At 43.2% G+C, this 18075-nt stretch overlaps 1 protein-coding gene across 1 annotated transcript; it reads right to left on the reverse strand.

The window, feature by feature from the left end:
• Positions 1-649: 649 nt before the first annotated feature.
• RGS10 (regulator of G protein signaling 10) lies at positions 650-17656 on the reverse strand (the record flags this gene model as incomplete). Its single annotated transcript, XM_080348220.1, has 5 exons — positions 650-841; positions 3712-3855; positions 9994-10080; positions 11110-11228; positions 17608-17656. The coding sequence occupies 5 exons, from the start codon at positions 17654-17656 to the stop codon at positions 695-697; spliced, it is 546 nt and encodes a 181-aa protein (XP_080204346.1). The 3' UTR covers positions 650-694.
• Between the last annotated feature and the right edge of the window lie 419 nt (positions 17657-18075).

Below are 18075 nucleotides of genomic sequence, written 5' to 3' on the forward strand. Positions count from 1 at the left end.
CAGAGATTCTCTCATCTTAGAGCTTTTGTTCCCAAGGAAATACAGGTTATTCTATACTCTGAAGAAAGTGATTGTCTACTGCAAAAAAAATAGGGGAAATTTAAGAAATACAGAAATGAAAATCACGGCTAGAGAAGTGTTTTGACACAATAACAAAGGCAAAGCAAAAAAGAAATTATCTTGAAAAAACAAAGTTCCATAGGAAGGGATTGGATTCTATTGAGTTTAACCCTGAAAAGATGCTGTCCCTTCATGATTCAGTTTGTACCAATGACCCATCCACAAAGTAACATGAAACATACTCCTCAATAGCTTCTCCCAGCAACCCAGGTTGTGGAAACTGGTCACAAATGAAAACTACAAGGCAAAAATAAAGTTAAAAAAACCAACACCCTATCTCCCATTTCTCATCATGATGATGCCTCTCAAAAGAAAATACAAAAACTGAAAGCATTTTAACTTGTGAAATATGCAATTCATACCTCAGCCTTCAAGCTAGGAAACAGTCTTTCCACGGGTGCTTTGTTATTAGCTATCATGCAAAAACAATTAGTCATTCAAGCAATTAAGAAGGTAAGTATCTCCTAAAAAAGGTTTTGAGCTTTTCAAGCCCTAAATGCAACTGCTATAAACCTAGACTGTTCCTGAGCGTAATTTAGTTACTGTATTGTCTCTCCTGGAGAGATTGATTGTATCATGTGTTGTAAATTCTTGATGCTCTTTTAGCTGCAGTCTGAGCCTCTGGTGAATTCTCCTCTTGCTCCTCAGACTTCTTATGGTTTAGGAATATGTCTGATTTTAAGAAGCGGCTGTAGCTGTCATATTTCATGAGATTGAATATCTGGTAGGAGGGAAAAAAAAAAAACACAAAACAATGACTTAAGGAAACAAATAATTAAGAAAAGCCTCTAAATAATTTACATAAATTCTGAAACTGGAAACTGGATCTAGACAGAACTCGTTTTACCAACGTTTCTTAAACTTACGCCAATCCTCCCATCCTTTTTAGACTGCTACACAACCGAATGCCAAGACCAAATCAGAAATGTCACAGGTACCTAACACAAAGACCCGATCCAGTACAGATGTAATTTGCCAGTTAATATGTTTAACATTGGTGATCAAAGCTGTGCCATTAGGCTTTTCACTAGCACAAGACCTGCCCTTCTTGCCACAGCCAGCACAGTTTTTCTCTCCCAAGGCCTGAGTTCAGGCTCATCCCCCAACACAACCGCTTTCTCTTCTATTTATACTCATTTCAGACAGAAAAAAAACCCAACTAGAACTTATTTGGAGTCTTCTGAAAACAAAAGGGCTTGGGTGAGGAGCCTGGAATCTGTTCAGGTGTCAAGGTCAGGAATATATTTTGCTTGGTCTTGAAACAGAGGGGAAGGAAAAAAGGAAACCTCAAAACTGTAATTAAGGCAAAACCAAAGCCTACATCACTCTCTGCCTATTATTTCACTGGCAGAGCCTCTCTGAGTCTGATTACATTTTATGATACTCAGAGTAACTACATTTCCAATAGGAATTTCTGGATTCTGACCTGCATGTGTGGATAATCCATGTGTGGATAAATGGGGCTTTACCTTTACAGGCCTCATTTCTAACTGATAATACAACCAGGTAATACAACTCTTTGTTAGGAGGAACAAAAAAGTAATAATCTCAATGTGCTTTTTCATTTCACATCCTCAAGGACCTTGTACAAAGGCAAACACACAAAACTTGACTGTTCTTGTCTGTACATTTGCTGTAATATCCCCCTTGCAAATAAATTACATGAAGCATTTTACTAACCACTGTTTGTTTACATAGTTAAGTTCATGTTTAAAACTGTGGAACTCTTGCATTATACGCTGCATGTTGGAAGACTAAATATCCCAAAGCATCCTCTCAGTGTAGACCCAAATCAATGCAGTTAAGCAAAGTCAAATTACACCTCCTGGCTTTGGTTAACTACAATACAATTAAATATATCCAACTAGCTCGAGGGAAAACAAATTGTAAGGAAGACATCGCCTGTTAAAATGTCCTAAGAACTTAGAAACTTCTTGTTCCTGGTATCATTTAAAGCACCTCCCAGAGAGAAGGAGCACTGTAAGGTCCGAGTCTGCTGGAGTCTCTTCAGCCAAATGCGCAGGACCGATTTTATAAACGTGTGCAAAAGCAGAATTATGTTTTTCCTTCCCCACCTCTCATCGCCTCCTTGGAGTAGGAACATTTACCCCAAGAGTATTTTGAAATCTACAGATTTCTGTGAACCACTCTACCACCACTTCATTCAGCACCAACAACTGCCTCCAAGCCATTTGTTTAAGGCCATGAGCACAAAACCACGCTCCACAAGTAGCCCCAGTTAAACCAGTAGGTCTCTGGAGAACTGAAGTGCTAGTTACCAGTGACACCGTAGACCAGATTGCAGCTTCCAAGCTGTGCCTTTTTATACTTCAGACACACGGTGCCAGCAGGAGTTAACACTGTTCTTCTTCATAACTTTATAAGGATTGAAAACTAAAGACCATAACTCTTCCTGAACTAGCATCTAAAGGCAATAAACTGAAGCTTCAAGCAGTGCAAACCTGCAACAACCCATAAACGCTCTGCATCGAGTTTTAAAAGTTCACAGACCTCCTTCTCACACCAGTAGGACTCCTCTATCACTGGTCCAGCATGTTTTCAGTTCAGGTATTACTAACCCTTGGCTTGTCACGTGGATGCTCATTTGTAAAGCTGCCAACCGTTTCTAACTCCAGCAGCTTCTCCAGCTTTGCTCTCATGATCACCCCCCCTGAACCGCAACACTGAGATTCACTAGAACAATTTTCTTTCCCTTCCCCCACGTCTGAAGTTCTCCCATGAAAAAATTGCTTCCTCACATGGAAATGAGTTTCAGAAATTTCCACTGCTAATAAGTTGGAACATGCTTAAAAGGCAGCAGAGCCTTTGGTCCTCAGATCACTTCAACTGGCCCAGCCAGTGCCCAACTAACGTATTCAGTACCTGATGTGAAATGGCTTGAATACACTATTTAAATCAGTGTGCTGTTTCTCCATAAAAGAAAACAACCAAAAGGAAAATACAGGTAGTACTGAGGACGGTACAGAAATTAAAAACAGTACAGACTGCTAGTGCTGGAAAGCTGCAGATAAGAATGACTCACTCCATAAGCTATGCTTTAAAATAAGCTAAATATTAAGAAAATTTACCACAAAGGACATGCCTGCAAAATGTCACCTAATTTCTACCAAGCCTCCCAAGATCTACAGGCAAAGCAGATACCAACTCCTCTTTTAAGCTTTGTGTGTTACAGAAGAGGAGGCTTTTCAGGAAATTGCATTATATTCATATCAATATAAATAACAAAGCAAAGGAAAGTGAAAAATCTTGAGCTCTTGGGGAAACCAGTGGCAACTACAGAAACAAACATCAGCAGTGAGTCAGCACAAGAGAACACACAGGAAAACGTAGGCACAAAGTCTGTCAGCTGGGTGATTCTCAAGCTACCAGCAGAGGAATCCAGGAGAAAACTTCATCCAATTTTCCAGGAAAGTCCTGAACTGGGATTAGTGCCCACCTATTCAATCCACACCACAGGAAGCAGCAGGCAGATTCCTAATTTTCCTACCCTAGCTTATGCATCAAAAGCAGAGTCAATTTAAAGCACACAAAAACCTACAGAAACTGTGTTCTTGAAGAAAATAGCTTTACCTGGTCCTGGAGCTTCTGAAACATGAGGGGGTGAGGTGTCTCCAAAATGGTCTCATTCAACCGGGACTGCCCTTCAACATTGACTTGGGAGGAAGCTTTACTGGACAGGAAAGTCATGTAGATTTCTTTAGCTTTTTCTTGCATCTGCAAAAGGACATATTTTTTTCAAAGAATTATTTACTGTGGGAATATTCTTTGTATTTGTTGATGTTTTGTTGAAGAATGCTCTGGATCACTTACTTCTTGAGGTTCACATCTTGAAACCAAAACATGGTCTGAATTAAAAATGAAAACAAGTAACAAAACAAATATAAACAAATATACATAGATTAGCTTATTTGTGTATATTCACTTGTACAGGAGGAAAAACAGCTCTGCAGGCCAACTCCTGCACTGACATTAGTGGAAGCTACTGGTATTAGGCACTTAGGTTACTAACAGAACGTGGTGATGTTTGAATCTGAGAATCCAGTGTAAAATTGCTCAGCATCATCAACTAAGCTGTGTCTTCACTACTTAAAATACTAGTTTTCCTAACAGATAACCAGCATGTGCAAGGAACCCAGGGGGAAAAAAACACTGTGGAAACTTACTGCAAGATGAAACTAAGGAAAATCAATGTATAATGTGAGCTACTTTCAGATAACCTTGTCATACTACATGCTTTGTCATAACTATGTTCTTACCTCAGAGCAGCTCACATGCAAAACTAATTACATGATTAAAAAGAATGAAAAACCAACAGGCATTTTTTTGGCTAACGGTAAAGCTAAGACTCTCAAGAGCCTCTAAAAGCTGAAAAATAAAGGTAGATGTGACTCACATAAAACAGTTTGTTGGTGTTTGCCCTGATTTCTGCAATCCAGTGTTCTTCTCTTGATAAATCAGTAACAGTGATAACATTTTGACCCTACCTAGCATCTTTGAGCTTCAAAGTAGTAAATGAATGGCCACAATGCTCCAAAATTAAATACTAGCTCCCTCTTGAGCAGAAGGTCAGATAAGAGAAAGCCAGGGAGGAAAAGAGAGCCGAGGCCAGGCAGCAGGCAAGCCTCCCTGCTGCAATCTGAATTCTGATTGCTGAAAGCAAAGCCCGTGCAGCAGCGGGCACTGCCCAATCCCCAGACGTGGGTACTTGGCTGGTGTTCCCTATCACACATCTCACGAGCAACCGTAACCCAAACCACATTGTTAATGGGAAGTGGGCTTGAACGAGGAAGCATTTAAACCCCTGCCCATGAAGGAGTCACAGAATTTCTTTCATGTTTTACAGCTGAGACTCAACATTTGGGGATAATTAGAAGAAAAGCTACATGTGTCTGACAATTCCCAAGGGCTAAGGAGTTAACTCTCTCGCTGCTGAAGGGGACACACATTTTCCAGGAGTATTCTTTTTTAAAACAGATTATTCATCTGGTGGTTAAAACATGATGTGTCAAGTGCATTAGGTCACACTGAAGTGTTTTTAACAACTTCCTGTCTTCCCAGTTTCACAGATCAGGTGGGACTGCTTCAGCAATGTCTGTTTTCAATGAGCAATTAATCCAATTGATCACAGAGGTGACTGTTTTAACAGGTAAAGTTAATGCCCTAATGCAGACACAGTAAAGGCACCTTTAGCTATTATCAAATGAGCAGGTATAAGTGATTGTACTGTCTGTTTGTCCTACCTAAATAACTTTTGAAACTGCTGTCCAATTTCAACCACATTTAAAAGAGAGGCAAGGGACTGCGAAATAACTACCCTCCCACTGACCCAATGGAAAAGAGTGGCAAGGGAGAGGAAAGAGAGAGAAAAAGCAGCACATTCATCAAGGGGAAAAGCTGCAGTATATGTTCAGAAGTTATCTACTCAAACTGCCAGCATGTAATTAGCTGCTGGCTAATTAATACAGAGCTCTGCATCTCCCACAACTCAAGGTGCTGCTTGCCCAAGGAACACAGGACGGAGCTGGGCACCGTGGAAAAGGAGCAGAGGAAGGTTTGCAGGGGAACATGAAACTAGAAGTAATGTGAGGAAGTTTAAAGAACTTGGGAGGAACAAGAGGCTTGTGTGGGAGGTTGGCAAAACGGGGAGGATCTCCGGAGTTTGTGGAGAAGAATGACAAAGGAAGAGCTGTGGTACGGAGAGGGGGTCGTTGGGGAGATGCAGGGGACCTGACTCTATAGTAATGGGGAAATAAGGAAATGCATAGCTAAACATTACAAGTTCTGCATGTGGAACAACTGTTACATCTATGCTTCAGTAGTAGAGCATCAGTTTAACTATAATAATTTAAAAAATAAAAAAAGGAGAGTACAGTTAAAGCTGCCAGTGTATTTATACACCCCCAAATGATATCCAGGGAGAGCCAGGTTCAGGCGGAGGAGACAGTGATGTTCCCCATTCAGTGGGTGGCATTCTCTGTTCTGTGTCAGCCTGAAACTAATGCCTCTGCACAGGGGACTCCACTCTGGAATTTAAACAACACTTAAACTGGGATCTTATTCAGAGGTGGTTATTAAAGGACTTCTGGCACTTTCCACTTATATCTGTGCGCTCACCCCAGCATCCGTGCCAAATTCCCACTTGGAGTACAAAGTTTTGTCTACAGAAAACCCCCTCACTATTTCAAGGGGATAAAATATTCCTTCCCACTTCCTTTCCTAAGGTCAGATTCAGCTCTCAAGCATGTGTGACTCCCAAATGAGGTGAATGGGAGTCCCAGATGCTCATCAGAACAGGCTCCAGCAGTGAGCAGCTGTGCAGCATTACCCAGTCCTGCTTAACCACTGCCACGTTCCACATGGGAAGTCACAGAAGAAACTCTTGACTAGGTATACTTTGTTCTGAAATAGTTCTCTATAAAACTTCCTGACATGGATATTTTGGCAGGTTTCAGCAATATCTGAAAAGATTCCCTGTTGTTTGAAGCATTTATTATAATCTGTAATTTATTTTTAAAGCTCAGCTGCAAGAGAAGAAACATTTAAACCTTGGGAAGTAGCACAATGGATATGTTGTGTGTTCCATTAACAGTCACAAATGCAACAGCATAGGAATAACTCAAACGAAATATTTAAAGTTAAATTTTTTTCACTTATCCCCACCACTCCCATTTCAATAATTAAATGTGTCCTAAGACGAAGGCCACAAGGGTGGCAGCAGAGCTCACTGCTACAAGTAGACTTAATTCCTTCCTCAAACTTTGCTAAAAATTACATTTCTATGTTAACTTCAATTTTAAAGGTATGATAGAGAAAGAATATCAATCTTTTAAATGTCTTATGCTGAGGGGCAGAGTAACATAGACTTCTTGCTGCCTGGCTCTGCGGATGCTGAAAATCTCCCCTGCTCTCTGAAACACACACATTTGGTACTAGCTCAAAAAGGAAAACAAACTCATGGAGAAACTCCATTTCTGTCTTCTGATAAGCGTTCCCACCACTTGCCTAGAGCCAACACAAGAGCCAAGAGCCTGGGTTCTTCTCGCCAGCGCTCCCTTCTGCTCCTGTGATCTGGGGCTGCACAGTGCTTCATGTTCACGAGGAAGGGACGGAAAAGACGTATCTCCATATCTCCACAGCATCTGGCAAGATCTGCCTGTGTTGTCTTGATATAAGTCAGCTGCTAGGCAGAGCCCACATGACTGTGGTTAGAGTAACGACTGAACCAAACTTCATAAGCCTTGAGGAAAGGCCCAGAACCTTTTCTTAAAATGGCAATAATGCAGCTAGTTTGCAAACAAAAAAAGCAGGAGCAGGGTGAGCCTCCATCTACCTGCAAAGGGTAGAAAGGACAGGAGGGAAGGACACATTCACTGAGCTAACCAGCCTACACAAAACCAAACACCACTCCAGGCTGACGCAGAAGGGGTGACAATAACACAAGGCACAATGGATACTAAATCCACTGACCAGGTGGTAACCACATCTGTGCAAGTTTAAACTCACCAAGAAAAGCCCCATGCTAACACTCCCATGGCAAATAATGAAAAGTTTATTTGATACTTTAAAAATAGGAAAGAAAAACAAACAAACAAAAAAAACCAATCACTCGATCTGGGTTAAATTGAAATCAGCTTCATCTGACCAAAAGTCTAAGTGTCTAAGAGCTAGTTTCTGTGGTAAACCAGTTTTAATGAGGAAAAGGTTATAAAATAAGCAAAAAGTTCTTTTTAGAATACTGCGCTCACAGTAGATATAAAGTGATTTCTGCAAGAGTCACTTTCAGAAGACGAATTCATGCTATTATAAACACTCGAAAGATTTCTATTTTTAGTGCTTTTTCTAGCTTTGCAAAATATCTAAACAAAGCCATCCATAAGCAGTGGCTTTACTGTAAGGCTGTGTCATTCTAAAGCACATTTATTTGAGCCAGCTGTAATAGCTCTGGCAGTCCCAGCCTCCAGACTGACCACACTGTGTAATGATTGGTACTAAATAATTAAGCTAAATGGAACCCTGTCAACTCTCTGTCCATTCATTTAGCAATTCATTCAAAAATTCACTAAGTTACTATCTCTATACATCAATTTACCGTTTCCTGTAGTAGCACATGCAATCCTAAAAGAGCTAAAAAGATAGAAATTATTTAGCAAGGGAAAAAATATTATTATAATCCCGTTGCAAAATGTGGGACCTTACAGAAGGATTTTCCACTTTCATTTCTATTTTCAAATGCAGTTTGATACCTGCCTAAGGGGCATCAGGAAAAGGCTACAAACCCCTTGGTAAGGGCACTTTATGAGATACGAAGGAAAATATCTGCTCTGTACAAAGCAAAGGGCTCTTCCCATTTGGTCATGGACCGCAATGCTGGTTTTTGCTTCACCAGCTCAGAAAGCAAATTATTTTAATGGAGTAGGGAAAGAGATCAAGAATACCCAGCCCAATATATCACACATTTCTGGCCTCACTCCAGCTACTTCTTGCAAAAATTAATAGTTTTGCATTTTTTATGGATTTATCAATACAAAAAAAAAAAATCACAACTGAAACAAGCAAATTGTTTCAAGGAGAATGCTTTTTCAGTGCAAAATAGAGAATATTTACAGAAATAGACCGTCCTCTCAAAAATTTGTGTTGCTGAAAATTGAGTGCTCTGCTGGAAACCAACTGGAGCTAATACTTGCCTAACCTTAAGAGAGGAATCCTGCCATCCAGATGCAGAGCTGCCCTCTTACACCTGCAATTTATAACCCCCCAGGAGCCCAGTTCCCCACCTGATTCCTATTCCCTGATGTTTCTGACATCACTCAAAGCACATAGAGTCCCATTTGAGGCAGGTTTAAATGGTATTTTCCCAGTCTCACCTCACGTTACTCCACTTTCTTTGGCCAGAAGAGTGCAAAATGGGTTGTACATTGGCACCTGTTGCCTTCTAAAATGCTCCCTTTGGCAACAAGAGCTGCACACGTGAAAGGCATAAAGGTGGGAGAGCAAAAAAGGGCTTCAGGAGCCTGACTCATGGACAGTGATGCTCAGCTGGAGTTTTGGTACTACTTCATTTCATGCTCATAGAATCCTCATCTCAAAAATCAAACACATTTGGAATGTATCATTTAAAAAACTAAAAAGTCAGAAAAACCTTTTCAGAAACAAGCAAACAAAACATGGTAGGTATTTTAGGCCTGATTCTATAGGCTTCAAAGCTTAAATTTGAAAGTGGATCCTGTGTTCCTCGTGGATCTAAAGTTCCAGTTGGTGGAAAAAAATTACTGGAGGTGTCTGGCTGAAAAATTTCCAACAGAATATTTTCTACTAGAAAAATACAGCTTTGACGAAAATGAAAACTGCAGGTATATATCAATTTAAAAAAATATTTACACAAAAAGTCCACATGGACCCTCAATTTATTTTGCAACTTGTCATTTGATATGCAAAACTTTTCATTTTGGTGTTATAGAACATTTTGTTTGCACTGTTTGTTACTTTGACGTTCCACTAAAATATTACAATGGTGTATATTTTCATGTAATAGCCACTATACTTTTAAAAACATTCCTGAAACATCATGATATTTTCAAGCAAGATGACACAACATTGCTGAATTAAAGCTTTAGCTATTCCCAAGCAACAACAAATGTTCAGAGTTTTCAAAACATGAGAAACTTGACGATTTTAGCATTTTGGTTTGATCTTAAGTGGAACCGGCTCTGTTTCCAAACAATTCCACCACTGTAATTCCTTGAAATACATTTATTTGCACTCACATGAAGCACGTTATGCAACAGAAACATTATAGCTCCAGCTCTGCTATGGAAGTTTTGTTGACAAGTCATATTTATCTAGGAAACATACCTGTTTTGTTCCCTGTGTTTTCTTAAATTCTTCACATGCTAGCCAGAACAAAACGTTTTCTTCACTAAATTCTTTCTTTAAAAATTCCTAGGGAAAAGAAAAACAAACAAACAAACATCAGGATCTCATTTCTCAATTGTTTTTCTCTCTTCCTACTACAACTATTAAAACGAGAAGCTGCCTAGGGCCAGCCTTACCACATAACACAGCGTAACAGAACCACTGCATTAGTGCATCCACGCACCATCAAGGCACAAATAAACAACCATATATTCAGCACTTAAAAGCACATTCCAGTAGGATGATGAGCTACTTTTAATCTCAGAGAATATCAGTAACTAGCGGGAGTTTCTTCTTAAGTCTCCCATAAATAACTTGAGCAATTTCACAGTCATTACTCGAAGAGAAATAAAAAAATACGTGAATTAATTTGCAGGTAAGCATAATGAACTATTTAAGTGAGAGCAACAGATCACTTGAGATTCTCATCATCTCGTATCTTTCTGATTTCTAATGAGTAAAATTTCTACGCATAAAAGTGTTTCTAAACATGCTCATTAGTGGCAATAAATTAACTTAAGTAAACTAAAGCAGAAGATGTATTTGCATTCTCTAGACAGTGTTTAAACAAAGCACATTCCTCCAAAAGTGAGGCATGCTTTAAAACGGGGAAAAATGTACATTAAATTTCTTTATAAAAAATAATGACTTAAACATTTATAGCTCTGAGATCATTGATTTTCACTTTGAAGTGTTAGAAAATAGAGATTAATTCATGCCAAGAATTAAATAGCACCAAGATTACTTTTAAAAAACCCAATAATTTGGATTCACAGTGTCTTGTAATTCCAGTTTACATCACTTTTCCAACCAGTCTGGCAGGAAACTATCCCATTGCATTTTATCAGTGCTTGGTACAGCAAAACCATCCTCAAGTAAGCAATTCCTGTTCCTATAGGAAATGCCACAGCTCCAGCTCTGCCACCTCTGCTCAGGGGACGCATCTAGAAGGACACGTGTCTCTGTGCTCACGGCACTGCACCATTTAGGCTGAGACTCATTCAGCTTTAAATCCTAATTTCAGTTTACATAAATAGCCAGAATTGGTATCGCAACCCGAAATCGCTTCACTCCTTCTGGATCTTCCAGGAGGTTCTCCAGTGACGTAGCCCATTTTGAGGTTCCTTTCAAGGTCTGGTGGCTGCTGCTTGGGTGACACTCGCCATCATTTATCTCTGGAAAAAATGGAAAAAACATGACATCTTCATTAGAAATGATTCATGTCTCATGCATTTCTTTTCCATTGCCCTCTGCACCCTTGTACTACAGCTGCTCTCTTTAAAGGAAACACCATAAAACTGAAACTAAACACACACACATTTGCATTCTGTTTTGCCTGTAAGGAGGTAAAAATGCCTCGCAGTTAGATAACTCATGAGCATATAAGCAGGCACTGTCACCGTTTTATAGGAGTTCAGGCACCTTTTGCATGTGGAACACAATGACCTCAGTCTGTGTAGTAAAAGGACCATTTGCCTTTTGTTCTGGCACTGTCAACTCCATTGGCTTCTATAAAGCAAATCCTGGACAGTCGCACACATGAAATTTATTTTTAAGGAAAGAGTCATCACTGAAGGTTGAGAAAATGCACCGAGTGTAAGAAAAATAATGCTTTGTCTAGCAGGAGAACAAGCGCAATATGTTAAGCCAGGGTAACAGGAGGAAAGGCAGAAGAGCCTCATCCCAGCCGAGTCGACCTGCTCATTGGGCAAGTGGTATTTGGGTGTTTTTTCTGTTTGCTTGTTTCTTTTCAAGCCCACTGAAATTCTGCTTTCACAAGGTGTTCTGGATTATGCTCACACCTTCCCTGCCACCCGATCTTCTCACAGATAGGAGACATGGTATACATTTTTGAATTTTTCTGTCCTAGGGACAAGTACGTTACATCCAAGGCTGATGATGCCAAAAAATTGTTTGCTGGCTACCCATCAAAACACCTATTACTTGGGAAGACTCCAGGAATCTTACTGCTCATCTGAAAAAATCTGAAGCAGGCATAGAGCTCTTGGCCTCCCTTCTTCTCACACCTGGAACACCTGGGAAAGGCAGCAGGAGTCGGGTGACAAACTCCACTGCAGGTCACTACACACTGGAAATGCGCACAGAACTCCTGCTCTAATCAACACACCTTCTCTGTATTTTATAGCCACTTCATTTCTCCCTACCAACTCATTGGAAATCTGGATCTCAGTAACTTCTGCTTAAGCTCTGCTAAAAACCCCTTCCTCTACCACGAAGATAAACCTTAGTATCTCAAAAGAGTGTCTGTGCAGAGCTATACACCATCAGATGCTCTTTCCAGATGGTAGCTAGAACGATAAATGCGAAGGTTAAAGCCCTACAAAATACTGGCACAACAGCAAAGCCTACTGAGTTTTGGTTGGTAGGGACCTGCAGAGTCTACCTGTTTTTCTAACAGTGAGATGGACCACTGTTTTAAATGAACCAACACCTCCTCTTCTCCATTAATTGAGGGGTTTTTTGTTCGGTTGGGGTTTTTTTTAATGTAACAGGACAGTAACAGGAAAGGAGGTAAACATTCTGGAGCTGTGGATTCCATACCCATTGTCTAATACTGAAAGATCTACATTCATGTCCCAAGTAAATACAGACATAAAAGAAAGGAATGTATCTAAAATGATTGAGCAAATGGTCACTGCAGGCTACATTTTTCACGTGTGAATCCCATCTCTCCTTTGAATGTCCTGCTTTCACTTTATGATGCTGTCACAGCACCAACCTGAAATTTCTTACACAACAAATGCACAAAATCTTTCAGGATATAAGATCATAACCGATTTGGGTAAAGACTGTGACAGATTGGTCTCCAAAGCAGCAAGTGTACCTACAGCTCTGGATAAGAAACACGCATTCTGCTAATTCAAGGTCAGGAGTCAGAACCTGAGGATTGTCCCCAGACCACCACTGCAGACTTCAGACATGACACAAGAGTACAGCAACTCTGCCTCAGTTTCCTCTCCCTTTATGCAAAAAGATGTGGCTCTTGATTATCACTTGCAAAATTTATTTGAGGAACTTGACTCAAAGTATCTGAGCATCTAATCTCAGTAAAATCTGTGAGATTTAAGTGGGAATAGCCAAGTACATTGGAGCAGAACACAATTACATCTGAGGAGCCTGAATGTCTTGTTATGATGACTCTCACCTGCCAGCAGAATGGCAGCTCTGTGTGTACAGCTGCTAATGGCCTGAAGAACCAGGCCACTCCCTTATTTAATATACTACTTAGCACAGAACACATGGGAGTGAGATTTTATTCCTAGTGTTTCTTTTCCAGCCGAATTTTAAGTGGACTTTAATGATTACTTTGAGAAGCATGTATTTCAATGCGCCAATGCAATACAGGGCAGGCCTAGTGCCACAAGAACCTAAAAAAAGGAATTCTGGTGAGCAGACACAGGCTGGAACAAGCGCTTCCACTACCCAGGATACATCAATCTGCTGCCCCTCAAGCTGCTTTGGCTGCTGTCTCGTTTTGTCTCTGTCCTCCCAACCACCATCCACCCCAGTTTCCTCCCACTTCCAGCCTACCCAGCACCATCCTCCGTTCATGTTCCCCCCGTTCTCCTTCACCACCCTCCAAACCCTGCGCCCTCCTACGACCCTGCTCCCCTTCTCTCCACCTCCGACAGCCTTAAATCTTGGCTTTGAAGGGAGGACTTACACAGCTCCATCCAAACACCCATTCTGCTGAGCCTCCTCGTCCAGGACTCTGTTACTCAGTTATTTTCCTCATTTAACCAGCACCCCGCAACCCCCAAAGTACTGTGGCACTGAGATGACACTTGCCTGTCCATCAGAACCCTTTCATACATCCTTTGCCTCTGTTATTCAAGCCAGCAATTCCCCAGGGCAGAGGCTCTGGGGTGTCACAGGTGAGCTCTGTGGGTGCCACCAGCAATCCCGGTTCAGCACAGGCTACAGCTCCCAGCATCGGCCCACAAGGGGGACACCAGCTGCGGTGTCACGATGGCCCCTTGGACCACTGGGACGTAATAAACACGAGAAGCCAGAGAACACTCGTGGATCCTGCCGGCAGCACAGCTCTTGTCCTGAGCAGTCCCCAAAAAACCACAGTAATGGCATCCTAAGAGCCTCTGGGGACATTGCCTGGATGGTACCACCCCACCAGCTGTGCTGGGGACAATACGGCTGGCAGGGGCCACGGCCACACCAGGGAATGTGCCACCAGCTCTGGAGGGCCCAGGCCTGCACTGGGCACTGATGGAGCTTTCTCCCTCCCCATCTCCAGTGTTCCTTTGCAAACACCATAAAACACAAACATTCCCCTTCAGTGCAAATGTAAATAGGCTGCACATGATAAATGACAGTAGGAAACACCCTGAAATTCTGTGAGGATATTAAAACTGCTGGGTATTTTTCTTATACACCATCACAAACATTTTTTCTAATACAAAAGTGACCCCCGCGATTAGCATAATAACTTCCCACTCCAAATGTTGGTTTAATTTAGCAGATTTGATGTGTGATTTCTAGAATTTTTTAAAGAACTTAAAAGATAAAGAGGTTTTCCCCACAAATGACTCAAGAAGCTAATCCCCAAATCCATATCCCATAACACATGACTAAATTACCTTAGAAACTATACTTCTGCTGAAGTACAATTTAATGAAAGTCTGAAACTATTTATTTCAGAAGGCAATACAGCAATAAGTGTAATTATATGAATGATCCTGCTGAAACCTATTTATCTCTGTTTGCTATTTACAGCAAACTTTCTCCTGTTGAAATCATCTAGTGACAAAGTTACATAATACACAGTTGGAAATAAGAAGCGCAATACCAATGTTTAACAACTCAAACGTATACATTAGAATGATCATTTAAACGAGGAAGGCAGACATTTGCTGTTACTGAAAACTGGGAGATAATTTTGTGCATCAAAAAGGGTACTACAAAATGGCAGTTCTCCCACCAATATATCTGTAGAAGTGACACATAGAATGTACAGCGGATGATAAATACGTTAACTACATTTCCTACTGCCATAGGAGTGCATTTGCTATCTTTTGCAGGGGTTAGAAACCAAGAGGCAGAGAAAGCCGACAAAACAGGCACAGCGGAGCAGTTACGGAGTCTCTGCTGAAGCAAACTTTCCACTGAGCGTACGACCATAACACAAGCCTTTGCGTGATGTGCAGGGCCCAGCTGCTTCTACAAACAGTAAATGATCAAGCACTTTAACAGCACCGTTATTTTGGAGAAGAACCCTATACTAAGCCAACAAAGAGGTGGTTACATTAGCTAGAGCATTATTTTAGAAAAGAATCTTACAGAAGCTGCCTTCTCCCATCACACAATAGTGCTGCCGCATTAGCCTGGGGTGAAAGGCTCTTTGTAAGCGATGGAAATAATGGTAAGTGCAGCACTAATAACACTGTAATTATCAGCTGAAGTGTGGGATCAAAAATGGCAAACATTTGCATTCTCCAAACAGGAACTGGGACCGAAACCACAGAAAGTGTCAATAACATCAGTGCATACAACTTTGCACATCAAACTTCATGGTTCTGGCCCTCGCTTTTGACGGGCACAAAAAACCATGGAAACTCAAAACTTGTAGAGATTCAGACGCAGCTAATTGAGTCAGACATGCTAATCCATCTGCCTTCCAGAAGGGCTACACGCTGCCAGGGTTTCCCAAGCTGCCGTCAGTCCCAAGCTGTTGACACAGTGGCCTGTGTGGCACCGGGTCAAACACCACAGACTCACACACTTCGCAGAATCCCGCTGAGCGCAGCCTGTACCTAAATGCCCCTTCTAACCGCCTCTTCCAAACCCCTTAAAACAAAGTGGCACACGAACAGCAGATATAACAAAACCACCATGTAAATAGCTTATACCTTATTCATAGAATCATAGAATCATTTCACTTGGAAGAGACCCTCAGGATCATCGAGTCCAACCATAACCTAACTCTGGCACCAACTCATGTCCCTAAGAACCTCGTCTAAACGTCTTCTAAACCCCTCCAGGGATGGTGACTCCACCACTGCCCTGGGCAGCTTGTTCCAGTGCCTGACAACAAACTTACTCTGTATTTAAACAGTAATATAGAACATTAAGAAAGGCCTTTGCAATTTCTTCTTGAAGAACTTCCAATCATGTCACCTGCATTTTCCCTTTTTTCACCTGGATCATGAAGCTGCAAGCGACAAACCTTTATTATTAATTCAAAAGTACTCTGAACACCTTATCTTTTCCTATGGTCACCAGAATGCCTATCCAGCAACAATCATCGGTCTGGAATTAATAAGTCCAAGGTTATGAAACACGGGGAAGCTTCATAAGTAGGCAGCTGACGGGAAAATTCCCTTACTTTCTATGTATCCAAGTACCACTGGATGAATCCTCAAATAATATTTCCCTAGTAGCAGCTGAATTTTAGACCTTTTCAGTATAGAAGTGCTGTCCTTCCCACACTTGGGTTGTTCAAATCATGATCCTCAACATCCTCTTTTGATGGTCTCTGACAACAGATGGCTACTGGATTCCACTTTTAACTATAAGGAAGGAAACTAAAGGGACGTTCCGCTTCTGCGGCATCTCTGGAAGCGTTCACCAGACATATATCCTTTTAACAAATCACCCAAACAGACAATCAAAAATAAACCACCTCTAGACAAACACTGTGTTTTGCTTTTCTTAGAAAGATTGTAACTTCTTACTGCACGTTATAAAATGTAGTATTGTTCTCGGGGATTCTGAGTTTGTAACTTTTACCCCAGTTGTTTCAGGAATGATACGGATTTTCCCCTTCGACTCAGAGCATCACCGATGTCCCTTAGCAGCACAAAGACGTTACGAGGTCTGTCTGCACAGGGAACCGCCAAGTCCCACATTTATTACGCCTTAGTAACTTCCACTTCGGTTTAAGACGCTCCCTCCAAAAGCAAACTCTTCAAAGTCAATTTAGAGCCCGAACAATCGCTCTGTGGTGCTCAGGGTATCGCCTCACTGCCGATAGCAGCCACAGGCAAGAGTCGGCAATTAAAATGTGGCTGATGAGGCACAAACCCCAGCAGAATCCAGTTCCCTCTTCGGCGCAGCAGCCGGAGCGGGAAGAACGGCGCTTCGTGCCCAGGCAGGGGGTTAATGCCCCTCACCAGGCTGCTGACACAGCCCCCCTGGCCCCCCAGAGCCCGGGCAGGGCCACCCCGCGATGTGAAACCCGAGGCACAGCTCACCGCTCCGCGACCCGCCCCGCGGAGGAGCCGCAGCCCGCTCAGCCCGGCTGCGCTCGGGTACCGGGAACCGGGCGGAGGAGCCGGCGCGGCCCAGGTCGAGCAACACGCGGTGCGGGGTGCGGGCACCCGGGCTCCCCGCAGCGGGGTGGGAGCCGCCGAAAAGGCGGGAGCCGCGCTCCGGGCCAGCGCCGCCGGGAGGGGGCTCGGCCGCGCTCTGCCTCCCCGGCGCTGGGTCGGAAGAGAAGCGCAGCCCTGCCCCTGCCGCCGGCGCTTCCTCAGCCCGCAGCGGCTGCCGCCGGGTCGCCGCCCCCACTCTCCCCGTTACCTGACGGCGGGCGCTTCCTGCTGAGCCGGCTGACGGCCCGGTTAAACATCGCCGCTGCCCGGAGCCGGCGGGGGCGGCCGCGCCTTCCCCGCTCCCCTCAGGGAGCCGCCCCGCCCCGCCCCAGCGCGGCCCCTCAGCCGCGGGGCGCCCCCCAACCACCGCCTCCTCACAGGCGCCGCGGCCGCGCCCTGCGCGCCAACCGGCCGGAGGGCGCTGCCCGGGCCCGCCGCCTGTGCCCGCCGGGGGCCGCCCCACCGCCCGGGCGCAGTGCTGTCGGTGCCCCCGGCCTGCAGACGGGGCTCGCACGGTCGGCGGGCCGGGCCTGGCTCCTCCGCGGGTGAGGGGAGCGGCAGCGTTTCCATGTTACCGCGATGAACACGGACTGTCAAAGGCAACGTGTCCGTGTTGAGGCTTCACCCGTCCCCTTCCCGACCTGAGCCCCGTGGCGGCGGGCAGCAGGTGGAGGGG

The sequence above is a fragment of the Nesoenas mayeri genome (assembly GCF_963082525.1).
Source record: "Nesoenas mayeri genome assembly, chromosome: 7".
NCBI lineage: Eukaryota > Metazoa > Chordata > Aves > Columbiformes > Columbidae > Nesoenas > Nesoenas mayeri.